This window comes from Aegilops tauschii, chromosome 7 (assembly GCF_002575655.3).
Source record: "Aegilops tauschii subsp. strangulata cultivar AL8/78 chromosome 7, Aet v6.0, whole genome shotgun sequence".
NCBI lineage: Eukaryota > Viridiplantae > Streptophyta > Magnoliopsida > Poales > Poaceae > Aegilops > Aegilops tauschii.
The window spans coordinates 38885688-38899926 of NC_053041.3; the positions used below are offsets into that span (position 1 = coordinate 38885688).

General features: G+C 43.4%; 1 protein-coding gene and 1 long non-coding RNA gene across 2 annotated transcripts; one reads left to right on the forward strand and one right to left on the reverse strand.

Annotated features, from left to right (window-relative positions):
• Positions 1-595: 595 nt before the first annotated feature.
• On the reverse strand, positions 596-10741 carry LOC109732525 (uncharacterized). The gene is made up of 2 exons (XM_020291680.2): positions 9240-10741; positions 596-4556 (listed from the first exon to the last, which is right to left on the reverse strand). The coding sequence occupies exons 1-2, from the start codon at positions 9647-9649 to the stop codon at positions 878-880; spliced, it is 4089 nt and encodes a 1362-aa protein (XP_020147269.1). The 5' UTR covers positions 9650-10741; the 3' UTR covers positions 596-877.
• Positions 3778-5438, forward strand: LOC141026455 (uncharacterized). The gene is made up of 2 exons (XR_012188627.1): positions 3778-3904; positions 4054-5438. It is a non-coding gene; the product is annotated as an uncharacterized lncRNA (long non-coding RNA).
• Positions 10742-14239: the final 3498 nt, after the last annotated feature.

The following is a 14239-nucleotide window of genomic DNA, read 5'->3' on the forward strand; positions in this document are numbered from 1 at the left end:
CGCTGGAGCCCATCTCCGGCGAGACAGTGAGGTGGCAGTCGGAGGAGCCCGGCGATGGTGGCTGGTCGGCCAGGGCGTGGCTGACGAGGTGGTGGTTGGCCTTGGCAAGCTCGGCCCAACGCAGAGGAGAGCCATGGCAGCTGGCGGCGGGGGCGGCTGTATAGGGCGGGGCCCTGAAGGCGTCGCCGTCCGAGCAGGCGCCTTCCTGCCGGACCTCCTCCTTCCTCCCGGGCGTCCCTCTGCGCGCCGCCACCTTCAAGCACGGCCGCCGTTCGCCTCCGCACGGTGAGCTCTCCGCGCCGCGCGTGTGGGTGTGGGATCTGATTTGAGATGCGATGCAAATAATGCAGCAACGGGGATCTGATTGGTTTGGCCATGAATAGATGAGAGGGAATTTGTTGTGGGGATTTGGCCATGTCTGCCGCGGGAACTCAAAAACAGAGAGCGCAGAAATAGATTACAGGGCTTTTGGTGTGAGATCACATTCAGTAGATAGTTTCTCGAGCTTAGGATCAACCACTCGGCAACCTGGAGACGAGTGGTTTAATTCTCACTCCATTCGGTCATTCACTCAGGCAGTAAATACCCAAATCCATGAGCTCAAACTTCACACCATTACATTTATTCAATCTTAGTGACAGGGCACACCGTACACACCATTACATATGCTCAATCTTAGTTACAGGGCACACATTTATAACAAGTAGCAAAGACACACATTCAGTCGATCGACATACACAGATACAGAACATATATGTCCACGCGTGCACTGTGGGCAGAAACACACAATAGCAAGCCAAATAGCACACACAAACCACACCATCGGATGGCAGTCGGTCAATGATGAATGGATATGATAGGAAGGGCACCTCCGGCATCAATCCTGGCTCTTCCAGCAGGATGGGAATCTTGCGGCCTTGCCCATTTCTTCTATGTTTCCCATTTCTTGGTATTGGTTTTCTGGTTTGTTGTGTATAAGATTGGGTTTATTTTTATGTTTGTTAATTGCTTCTTTCAACTCAACAGGGATCAATTCGCCATTGAACTCGAGCTCCTTCAATTTTGGAAGGTTGCCAATGCCGGACAGACTCCCCACCGTGCCCCTTGTGAAGGACCAGATGATTTTCTCAAGCTTAGGAGCAGATCCGCTGGCGAACTCTATCTTGGTGATGGCAGAACTATCGACAATAAGAAGGTTGAGACTTGGGAACTCATCTTTGTTGAACTTAATCTGGCTTTCAACACAAGCTTTCTCCTTCAGGACTAGGCAGCGCATATATCGTATCTTGGCGAACATTTTCAGGTCATCTTCGCTCAGTTTGGTACTACAAAGAGTCACCTTGGAAACTTTCTCAACCTTGTCAAATAATGAAAGCTTGTTGTTGTTGTTGTTCAACTCGACTTCCTTCAGTTCTGGAAGGGCTTCGACCCCAGAAAGAGATTGTATGCCATCGGTTGAGCATAAAGTGATCTTCTCCAGCTTAAGGGCCCCACCTTCAAACAAGATGTCAGTCATGTTGGAGCCCTCAACAAGAAAGCACTTGAGATTTTTGAATTTGTCATTCTCGAAGGTGAGCTTGCTGTCGATGTATGCTTTGTCTCGAAGCCTGAGACAAACTATATTGGGAAGTTTGTTGAGGACCTTCAGATCATCCTGCTTCAGTCGGGTTCCAGTTAGAGTTATCTTCGCAAGTTGCAAGAAGTCGTTATGTTTGGTCAGCACTTGAAGAAGTTGCCCCTTTTTTGTGGTTCCAGTAATGCTTAGGCTCTCAAGAAGAAGCTTGGGAGGTTGTTTATAATATTGGAGAACAGTACTTGGAAAATCTTCGTTGGAAGGCTCCTGCTCAGTCATGGGAAGAGTGATTGACAGAGACTTGAGGCACTCATGCAAGTCACTGATAGCTCGAAGCAAATTCCTAATGAGTTTGTCATTGTCTCCAATAACCACACCAAGCTTCCTCAGTTGCCACAGCTTTCCAATATCTTTCAAAACTTGATGATTTTGTGCCTTGACATTGGACAATACCTCCATGTTTAACATTTTTCCGATCTTTTCAGGAACATAAGATATTTCATTACTGCCTGCCCTCGGCACAGTGTGTCCAGCCAGCAAACGCTTCAGCTTCAGGAGTAGGACATTTACTGTTGCAGACTCAGGCACATGGGTGTCCCGAATATCCAATACTTCCAGCTCACGGAGGTTGTTGATTTCACTAGGCAGCTGTTTAACATCTGTTCCCCTTAGACTCAGATACTTGAGCAGTACCATTGTTCTGCAGATGTCCTTGAGGTACCGCTGGTTCTTACCACCAAAGCATTTACAGCCTTCTAGATCTAGCACCTTGATAATGGATACTCGAAATGATTCTTCATAGAGCTTTTCGAAGAATCTGTTGATTTTATCAGAGCGACGGATTCGAAGATTGTTGAAAATGGAGAAGTGGCGAGCCAAGTAATGTGACAGCCGTGTTTCTATAATGCGCTGTTTTCTGGCGATCTTTGTTATGAATCCATGAACTACATCACCTATTACACAGCTCTTCACCTGTCCTGTTGCACCAATATCAGCAGGATAAACAAGCCACCGGTTAATTAGTGCATCAAAACATCGATTGGCATGTCGAACAGAACTCGCCCAGTCTTGCTTGGTTATCAAGCCCTCTACAACCCACCGTCCTATCAAGGTTGACCGCCTGATGTGTTGTCGTCGAGGGAAAATTGCTAGGTATAGCAAGCAGGACCTGTATTCCTTAGGCAGGTCACTATAAGAGAACATGAACATCTTCTTAGCAATGATATTGCTGTCGAATGAGTTGTGCCCAGATGTGTGTGAAGCTTGAGGTACCGGCTGCAGGGCTTTGTGCAACTTGCTTAGCTCTTCATGGCTCCTCCTGGGGTTGGCGTGCAAAGCATGAATGAAGATCTTCATGCAGAATTCTTGTTGCTTACACTTGTCCAAGATGTCAAGATAAATCTTCGGGTTATCTTCAAGCATGTGGTTTTTTGTAAGCTCAAGTGCAGTATCACGGTAGAGGCCAAGAAGACAATAGTCTATAGGCTCCCGCACTGGCCAACAATATTCTTTGGCTCGTGCTATGTTATCTTTGAATGTCAACATGAGTGCACCAGCTATGCGACCAAACATGCTGAAAGCATTTTTGGTCTCCTCCCATCTAGATACCCAGTCATCATCAAGTTTGAGGATAACAAGGATCTGGCCATCTTGGCTCATCAAACGATCTTCAATTTTGTCCATGATTCCTTTGATCTGGAGCTGGTCTTTCATCGTGCACTCTATTTCCCGAATCTTTGCTATGGTTTCTTCAATTAGAGCATCCGGAATACAATGCTGACTTTGTATACCATCAACCGTATCTATTTTCTTCACGGATATGTCTTCCTGCAGATCAGCTGGACCTGGTTTCTTTGTGGATTTGTCTTCCTGCAGCTCAGCACCTGGTTTGTGCACGGATTTCTCCTGAAGGACCTTGCGGATCATTTCTTTGATTTGATCCTCGACCAATATAATGGTGCTAGTGGTGCTGACGGCGGTGGCTTGCTCCTGGATCTGTGGGCGCTTCTTGGTGGTCACCTGGGGGAACACCTCCCTTAGGATCTGTTCATAATGGGCTTCATTGAGACGAATTGCCTTTCCTTCATCTTCTTCCATATGCCCTTTAAGCTTCTTGGCTGTTTCCTTGATGATAGCCTCGTGCGTGATTGTGTCTTCCTTCCTTTCTAGGTCTCTGATTGTGTCTTCCTTCCTTTCTAGGTCTTGTTTGGTAGCAGGCGCACCTTCAGCTGGCTTGTGCTTGAGCTGCCACAGCGCTTGGAGGAGTACGCCTAAGGGTTTATCTTTAACGGATTCTGGCAGACCCAGCGGGTCTTCATCCATTTGTTTCAGGTTTATCTGCAGCTGTCCGCCCTTCATTTTTTCCATGATGTTCTTGATTTCTTCAAACTTGTTGTCCAGGTTCATTACTTGGATTTGTTCTGTCAATTGATTGAGCAGCCTCCATTTTTCTAAGCGAATATCACTTTTTATTTTTTCAGTCTCGTCTTCGCTGACTTGACCTTGCTGTTGCTGGGGCTGGGGTTCGGCAGATTGAAGCTTCCGCAGGATGTAGTACAGAATGTCCCGAGTTCGAAGGGCTCGAGCAAACAAGTGCACTGCTGGGATGTCGACCATGACACTGCGCCTGCTGGGACAATGTTTTTTCCACATTGCGGAAGCTTCCTTCGCAATAGCCAGGGTTTCCTCCTTATCCAGTGCCACAATGGCGACCGATGGTATGGGCTCCCCCTCAGCAGTGTGGCGTTGTGCGACATCGTCTATCCATTCGGCTAGCTTCATCCTAGTGTTCTCCTCCGGCGTAGGAGGCTGGTAAAATGTCCCTCTTACACCAGAATAGTTAGTTGTTGCCATTGCTAGCATGAGTTCATCGTTGCTCTTTTCCTTTTCATCTCCGGAACTAGCAGATGATGTAGACGCTTGCTCCTCTGCTGTAGGCGACAGTGCCGCTGCCGCCTCCTTAGCCGGGACCTCAACGCCGTACCTGTAACATGCCAGAAATAATTAATTAGAATGAAAAGTTCAACGATGTAGCCACAACAACAGATGAAGAAAAATAACTTCTGTAAGTGCAATATATATAGGCCAGGTGGAAATTCCGAGACCTTTGATAGGTTTATCTCATCAAAACAGTCAAAAATGGTGTGGTGGTTTATCTTTCTATTTTATTTTTTTGAGGGCGGTGTGGTGGTTTATTTAGGTAAGACTCTGGACCAGGGGGGATGGGCTTGATGTTTTGACAATGTTTTAGCAATGTTCACATATATACAACTTAAAGCGAATTATATTAGGTGGCAAAATAGTCGCTCGGTAGCTAACTAGCTATAATACTTCTAGTAAGTTTCAGCCGAGAGTTTGTCATTTCATTTATCAGTAGGTATTCATTTCAGTGCTGCCAGTTGCACAGCCATATACACTACTAACTGTAACTGTAAACTCAGTAGTAATTGTTCATTATATTATCAGAGGCTGGCATTTAATTGTAGCATGACTGAACTGTCAGCCTCATTTATTAGTTCCTACTAGTTAATTACTATGTTTATAAGCCAAAAACTAAAAGGCCAAAAATTAAGCCTAAGAAAGCACAACTAATCTTGTATACCAGCGATGTCAAGTGAGCAAGGCCAAAGGCGTACATTGTATGCAGACAGATGGACTATATCTTAACGAGGAATCGCCGAGACAGACGGGCGTTGATGGGCTGACTAGGCCTAGATACTTTTTTATTCCATGTTGCGTGTATCTAAAATACTTCTCTCTTTTATTCTCTCTCTAGCATAGTGATACATGGGTTTGTATGTGTGCACGTTTTTCTAGATGTATAATTAATTGTTCATAATTAATTTTTTGTGAGGAAAATTCTTCATTATCCCCTCCCTCCGTTCCATATTAAGTGTCGTTGATTTATTATAACTTTGTACTTACATTTTTTTAATTTCTTGATTTCACAATAGGTATTATATCCATTTTATTTTCCGATATGTACTACTTTATGTTTCATGCATTTTCTGTATTTAATGGTTTTGTTCTACTTATTTTTAATCTATTTCGCACCACTTAATCCTGAATATTCACGACGACTTCCTTTTCAGAAGATTTTTCCCACCGGTAATCGTGGATTGCTTTACAACAACTTTCAATTTCTTCCAATTTATTTTTTCTTTTTCACTAGTAATTATGAGTTTTTTCCTTCGATGATTTTATTTTGTTCCACTTTTTATATTCTTACAATAGTTATGTTCCGTGATGAATTTTAGTAATCTTGAGTCACTTCATCATGAGTAATTTGATCCAGTAATATTAATTTCTCTGTTCCAGTACTAATCTTGAATTATTACACTGTGACATTATTTGTGTTCCACTTTTCTTGTCCGAATATAAATCCTAAACTTTTGTGAAGATGATTTTCCCACTTTTTTGGTCAATAAGTTGTATTGAATTGTTGCATGGTGATAATTTTTGTTCCACCACTTACTATGGATTGTTCCATGTTGGCTTCGTTTTTGTTCTGTTGTTAATTATAAATTGTTTTATTTTGGTCTTTTTATTCATAGTTATAATATTGTATCATGCTTTTTTATATATTTTTTTTGTTGCATTAGGAGTCCGAATTGTCCAATATGATTGTCTTGCTCTAATTATACTAATTCCTTGTCCTAATAATAATCTGCAATTGTCCTACAACTACCTTTTTGTCTCACTTATTTTTTTTTGTCCAGTAGAAATCCTAGATTGTTCCACTTATTTTAAATTTTTGTTGCAATAGGGTTATTTATTGATTCCAGCATGACTTTTTTGTTCCACTTATGTTAACTTTCTATTAGTAATATAGTATTGTTCCATGACAACTTTCAATTTACTGTACTTATGTCATTTTTTGTTTAAATAGGAATCCTAATTTCTTCCATGTTTTTTAATGTTTTTTTTCAACTAGTAGTATTGAATTGTTCCATGATCGTGATGTTCACTTGAGCTGCGTTGTTGAGTGGTCTACATAATTTGGGCCTTAGTGCATTGAACTGCCAGACCGGTAAGGGGGACCGGCAAATCCTATTCCTAATAAGCAGAGTAGTAGGGGGCTTGCTTAATGGGCCAGCCATTTCCTTCTATAGTGTTTTCTTTGTTCATTGTCCAATTTACTTGTCTTATTTTGTGGTGTTCATGCGATTGTCCCTACTTTGTGCATTTCATGTTTATTATGTCTTCGATTTTTTTTTCACCTATTAGTATTTGTTTCTTATATTTTTTTTCATTATTTCATTGTTTTTCCTTTTCATATTTTTCCATTCTGTTTTATTTTCCGCTAGTGGAATATTTTGCTTGATCAAGGCAGTTTTTGTGAATCCCAAACTTATCCTACAAAAAATCTAGGGGCAAAAAAAGAGCCTGGTCAAAATTTAAGATAAAGAAAGTCGATGTCGAAAAGACGCGCCACAAGGTGGCATCTCTTTCTAGTAGCTGAAAAGTCAAAAGGGAGCCGATCTACATCCACTCCTCCAAAAAAGCAAAAAACAATATTTGGTGCCTAATTTTTTTGGAATGATAATAACAAATATTTTTATAGATGTCTAGTATACATGTACATAAATATTTTTATCAATATATGTTTTAGACATAGGGTAAATAAATTTTGTGGCATACGGATTTGTATTTTGGGTAGCTTTTGAACTGAAGTTTCTTTACTAACATTTTACATGTACTGCCTCCGGTCCTTTCTAATCCACATATAAGATTTGTCCAAAGTCAAACTTTGTAAAGTTTAACCAATTTTATAGAAGAAAAATCAACATTTATAATACAAAATTAACATCATTTGATGCATCATGAATTTAATTTTCATATTGTATAACTTTGGTATTGTAGATGTTGATATTTTTTTGAATATAAATATGGTTAAACTTTACGAAGTTTAACTTCAAACAAATCTTATATGCGAAGTAAAAAGGACCGGAGGGAGTATGTAGAATAAATGTATATATCCGTGAAAAAATCAAACTTTTTAAACTGCTGATTATATTTTTGTACTGTTGAAAATACCATGTTCTATGGAGCACAAACCAGATTGACACTCTCAACATCCCCTCTCATTTGAGGCAGGCATTTTAAAGGAAATCAATAGATTTTCACTTTTGTGCCACTCTCTCGCCATCCATCTCGGTGTCCCTTAGTTCCTCCATACCTTAGGTTATGAATATGTTGATGGCACGATAGATTCCCTTGACACACACTAGTGGAGAAACACAATCTTGTGCTGTCACCACTTTATGGTACAAGTTCATGTTGATGACCAATTATTTGCATTGGTATAATTGTGTCTCTAAGCATTCTCTTATCATTGTATTGTATTTATTAATCTTTCGAATTTGAAGAATCATGTGTAGATATTAGTGCTTCTATTTATACCTTAATGCACTCGAATCGGATGAAACAACCATAGTGGAAGCAGGGAACTGCGGTATGTGAGCAAGTACTGGCCCTATTTGCTTGGCTTCACCATAAATGCAAGAACGTGTGTGAAGATATTGACATAATTTGGATGTCTCACAATGAGAAGAATTATTGTTTATTATTTTGATGATTTTTTTATGTTTTAACCCTTATTTGAAGCTTTGTTTCCATATATGGTTGTTTCCTTTTCAATTTACTTGCGGTGTATTTTTACTCTTTGAAGCAACATGTATGAAATCCAGGAGTAGTACACCCTATAATTTACACACTCCTTCACCATGTTTATATCTCAATATAAACCACACAACTTAGAAATCCACCTTGCGATTTTGTACGTACATGAGCCAAGATGTAAATGAATTTCAATGGTTTTGTTATTTATAAGAAAATTAAAATACCTAACTGCAAATCGATACTTAACTGCAAATCGATACTAGGATTTGTAGGATCGGATCATTGATATTCATTTGAGTACAAAGCTAAGATAAAATCTTCATCGGATGGCTATAAATAATTAAACGTCAAATGAAAAAAAACTATTTGTAAACCGATTGAGAAATAGTCACTCTTGGATTTCTATATTAGAGCGGTTGTTGAGGCATGTTCTTTGTTATGTTCCCCTTGATTCCATGGATGTCTATTATTATGGAAAATTGTAATTGTACGACCATACCACTACACCTTCTATCTTCACTGTCTATGATTGCATCGAAATTCTTCTGGACAAACTTCTCTTTAATTGTTTCTCCAAATAAAAGAAAAATTGAACTTGAAACTTTGCGGATCAACATCGCACAAGTATTACCATGTGCAGAAATATTTTCAAATTTCTTGGCACAATTGGAATTTTTCAAAACGATACAGCTCATTCAAAATTTAAATTTGACAAATTTATGTTTTATCAAAAAGATCGGAAGCATTTTATACAAAGAGTGGCACTTGTGTATAGTTGACTTGCATAGTTTTAATATCAAATGTCCTCTTGTTCGGAAGAAACAAAAATGAGAAATTTCTATACGAGGATAGCTTGGGTGTTGATGCAAACTGAATGGTGTAGGTAGAAGGTGTAGCTAAATAGGGGTATGAAAAAACCACACTCTTGTCTATAATTGTTATTTCTGTTGTTAGTTGTCTGCCATGGATTGGGAGATAAAAGAGGCTAATTGCGGCAAATATGCTACAGCATAGTGTTCTGAGAATGCAGAGAGTGTTACAGTACCTGGTTCGCCGCTCGCCAATGTCATGCGCCCTTTCCCTGAGGACACCCAGTTGGATGGCCGCGCGACGCTGGGCCACCATCTTGTGCACAAACCAGGGAAGCCAGAAGACGTAGCGCCGGAGGCCGCCGCTGGCGAGATGGAGCTCGGGGTTGCCGCGGTACAGGTACATGTCTATGCAGTTGCTGCTGTCCTGGGCGAGCAGCCGGACCTGGTTCATCCACGTGCGCATCTGCTCGTCCTGCTCGCCACCGCCGGGCGCCTTCTTTGACAGGTGCGCTAAGAAGCTCTGCATGCTCTCCATCTCCTCCTGGATGAACTGCACGTCATGCCGGACGCGGCCCAGCAGCAGGGCCTCGTTGCGGATGACGCCCAGCAGCGAGCTCACCGCGCCCGACGCAAGCTCCGCCATTGCTAGCTCCTCCCTCCGCCGCCGGTGGCTTTGTGTCTAGTTCTCCTCGCCTCTGTATTGGAGATGCACGGGTTGCACCACAACGGTGCCGGCCGGTGGCTTCGTGTCTAGTTCAAATCGGTGATGCACTAATTCGGTATGCACCCATGTGGGTGGGTGGCAAGAATTTGTTCTTCTTCACGTGCACAAGGCAAGTATCTGTTCCTAGCTTTTCCTTCGAAAGAAAGAAATACCTTCCTTCTTATGTCCACCTTGTGATCAGTATAAGATGTACACCGTCATAGATTCCAAGGCAGGAAAGAGAATTGCTCGATCAAGCCGGATTGGCTTGGCTTGGTTTGGTGGAGCCGAGCTGAGCCTGCTTTCTACGCGTAGTTCGTTTCTTGACAAGCCAGTAACCAACATGTAAATGCAAGATCAATTTTGTAGCCAACGATTAATCTTTCAGTTTAAGCAAAATTGTCAAATTAAAATAATTTTGTTTAATTTTTGTGGTGTATAGCACAAAATAATGGCTATATTGCTTGTAAACATTCCACGGAATCCTTCATACTACTTCGTATCTTCCGTTCCATCGGACCTATGTTCTAGTCTACTTAAAATTAGATGGGCAAAAATTGGGAAAAGTGAAAAATTTATGGATGCATGTTGCAAATTTACATAATATTTTTGTTGGTTAATCATTTGAGACATTTGAACCCACAATTTGAGCTCACCTAAACCCTTAAAGTTAAAGCACCCTCAGCTCACAAGCCCAGCGAACGGAGCTAATTAAGTTCTTTGTCCACCACAATATTAAGTGTTAACTGTTTAGTTAGCGGCTCTTGATGATAATATACGAGGTAGGGGACCCAGTGTGGGTCGTCTTTCTTAAAGGAAGTAGTGAGCCAGACTGTAAAACAGACTTTCAGAACATGGGGCAACACAGCACTTTATTTTGAACTGCTCCAAAAAAGTGCTTAAAAGATAAAAAAAAAATGATTTTTTTAAATGAGAAGCATGCATGTGGTCTAAGTACCTGCAAATTTCGTCCAATAATACACTGTATTATGTGCTGCACAAAAAAGGCAAAATTTTAGCCATAAAACAACAAAAAACAAGCCCCTAATTTTCATGTATTTTGTCTTTTTTATCTTTTACATGTAAGTTGTACTACCTCTGTTCCTAAACATAAGTCCTTTTAGAGATTTCACTACGGACTACATACGGAGTAAAATGAGTGAATTTACACTCTAAAAGTTCACTCATTTTACTCCGTATATAGTCCATAGTAAAGTCTATAAAAAAGACTTGTATTTATGAACGGAGGGAGTATATTGCTAAAATTTTGACCTAGTATACTGCACTGGTATATGTTCATGCACGCAAAAATTTGAAAATTTCCGAGCCGTAAAAATCTGCATTTTTTGAACTTCAAAATAAAGTGCTCCGTTGCACCCGTGCTCAGATGTCAATTTTCGGCCAGACTGGTCCTAGATTAGCATATACTAGATAACATCTTTAATTTGATTCTTTGATTCTTATCGAACCAACAATAATCAGGTCACCTTTAATTTGATTCTTTGGTTTTAGTAAAGTTAAACTCCGCCTATGTTGTCTCAACATAGCCGGTCCCAAGCCCGGGTAAAGGAGGAGGGTTGTGATAGGCTTGGCGAGCCAACGTAAAAACTCAGCCACTCTTATGAAGATGAAACCCAAAGGATTTTCGTTGGGGCGTAACCCTCTCAGCGACGCGCTACATTGGAACCCGGGTGTGGTGGAAAATGGGCAAGGGTCGGGCCGTCACCCCCCAGGTGGCGCGCCGTATCTTGATCCGGATACGGTGGCAAGTGAGCGAGGATCGGGTCGTCGCATCCTTAGTGGCACGCTACATCGGCGCCCGGATGTAGTGGAAAATGAGCAAGGGTCTTCGCATTTGACTCGACGAGTGTAAAGGGTAAGGAAGCTAGCCGAGCCTAGGAGGATTCGCTTAGGTAGCTGGAACATAGGGGCTCTGTCAGGGAAGCTTCGGGAGCTAGTTGATGCAGCGGTGAGGAGAGGTGTTGATATCCTTTGCATCCAAGAAACGAAATGGAGAGGACAGAAGGCGAAGGAGGTGGAGGATACCGGCTTCAAGCTGTGGTACATGGGGACGGCTGCAAACAGAAATGGCGTAGGCATCTTGATCAACAAGAGCCTCAGGTATGGAGTGGTAGACGTCAAGAGACGTGGGGACCGGATTATCCTGGTCAAGCTGGTAGTTGAGGACTACTTATGGAGAGATATAGGGAGCAAAAGAAGGACTTGCATATGGTGTTCATTGACTTGGAGAAGGCCTATGATAAGATACTGCGGAATGTCATGTGGTGGGCCTTGGAGAAACACAAAGTCCCAGCAAAGTACATTACCCTCATCAAGGACATGGACGATAATGTTGTGACAAGTGTTCGAACAAGTGATGTCGACACTGATGACTTCCCGATTAAGATGGGACTGCATCAGGGGTCAGCTTTGAGCCCTTATCTTTTTGCATTGGTGATGGATGAGGTCACAAGGGATATACAAGGAGATATCCCATGGTGTATGCTCTTTGCGGATGATGTGGTGCTAGTTGACGATAGTCGAATGAGGGTAAATAGGAAGTTAGAGTTATGGAGACAAACATTGGAATCGAAAGGGTTTAGGCTGAGTAGAAGTAAAACCGAGTACATGATGTGCGGTTTCAGTACTACTAGGTGTGAGGAGGAGGAGGTTAGCCTTGATGGCCAGGTGGTACCCCAGAAGGACAGCTTTCGGTATTTGGGGTCAATGCTGCAGGAGGATGGGGGTATTGATGAAGATGTGAACCATCGAATCAAAGCTAGATGGATGAAGTGGCACCAAGCTTCTGTCATTCTCTGTGACAAGAGAGTGCCACAAAAGCTAAAAGGCAGGTTCTACAGGACAACGGTTCGACCCGCAATGTTGTATGGCGCTGAGTGTTGGCCGACTAAAAGGCGACATGTTCAACAGTTAGGTGTGGCCGCATAATTCTATCATAATTTCTGAGATGTCATCGAGTCTGACCTATTGGCGTTGTTCAATTGTCTTCACGCCGATCAACTTGACCTATCCAGCCTTAATTTTGGAAGATTGTTTTGTTGCAATATAGACTCACATGTTTCCTAAATGTCCGCTTCAAAATTTTCACGAAAGTGGCTACTAATATGCTCAACATGGTTAGTGGCCATACCGTCCGGTCATCTCAAACAGCTTTTATGCAAAGAATGAATATGCGCGATGAAGTAGTAATCATAAATGATACCATTCATGAGATGCACTAAAAAAGCATGAGTGGAGTAGTTTTTAACATTGATTTTGAGAAGGCCTATGAGAGCATCTACAGCTGAGCGCCCCAAACCGGCCTCAAACGCCCGGGTGGCCCGCCCGGTCACTGACCGGTCACAATAATGTGACCTAGACGGGTGCCTCAAACAAGCCTCAGACGCCCGGGCTTGGCACCACTCATATCCAGCCCAAATATCGGGCGGATATGGGGGCGACCGGACGCGCCTGCCACGTTGGACCCGGCCCATAACGGCCCACCCGACCCAACATATATTCCTCCCCATTTGCTCGCCGGACCAAACACTAGTCAGCTCACTCCATGTCCCCCCCCCCCCCACTCCCCTCCTTCACCCAAGCTCACCTCCAGCGTTCTTCGGCCGTCTCCGGCATGGCGGGCAGAGGATCCGAGCCCTTCACCTCCAGACCCCGTCGACCCCAAGCCCATCCCACGCGGCCCCGAGGAGGAGATGGCCGTCCGGCTTGCACTCCACCGCTCCCGGGAGGAGGCCCGTGCACGACAGCGCTCGGCCTCCTTCCGCTGGGAATCAATTGCGTCCCCCAAATTGCGCATGCATCTGGGCTAGGTGTGCCGTCGCTCGCGGTGCGGTCCGTCTGGCGTCCGAACACGGTAGCGTACGCGCAACCCCTCTGTTGGCGTTCGGAGACCATGGGCGCACAATGGGCGTCGTCTGACGCTAAAATGGTACGGCGTGCCCGCTGTGCGAAGCAGCGGGCGTGGGAGGCGGCGGAAGGCCTCGCGGCCCCGGAGGTCGGCGAGGCGGAGACACATTCTCCGATGCCCCGTATGGTGCACGAGTCCGGCCACCACAACCGCGTCTTGCTGGATGTTGCCGGCTCGTCCCAGGACGGATCCATCATCGATCTGACATCCACCGACACCCAACGGGTTCCGGAATCCGACCAGGAAGAGTATGGCATGGAAGATGGCGGTGCCTTCAGTCCCGTGAGCCGACTCATGTCCCATGCCCTACTCTACCTTGCCGGAGACCAGACCAACACTCTGGGGAGCGCAGCCGGCCACCGGATACGGCCATGGCGAAACCGGGCAAGCTCAGCCTAAGATCAGTTTACTTGCATGTAATAATATGGATTTGTGGTTTCTAATTTGAGGTATCTAGATGTGGAATGCATTATTTGAGGTGTGACCGGTCTGTGTCCGCAGAGGGGTTCGGGCGCGTTCGCGGGTGTTTGTGGGGTCAGATTTGCTAAGTCCGGAAGTAGATGCTCTGATAATGTCAAATGGTCGTTCCTTCAACACTCCCT

What these genes read in the sequence shown, in the direction of transcription:
- LOC109732525 (XM_020291680.2), bottom strand. Translation starts at nt 9,649, where the DNA reads ATGGCGGAGCTTGCGTCGGGCGCGGTGAGCTCGCTGCTGGGCGTCATC. An exon ending in ATTGGCGAGCGGCGAACCAG is followed by an intron (nt 4,557 to 9,239) that starts GTACTGTAACAC and finishes GGCATGTTACAG; the next exon opens with GTACGGCGTTGAGGTCCCGG.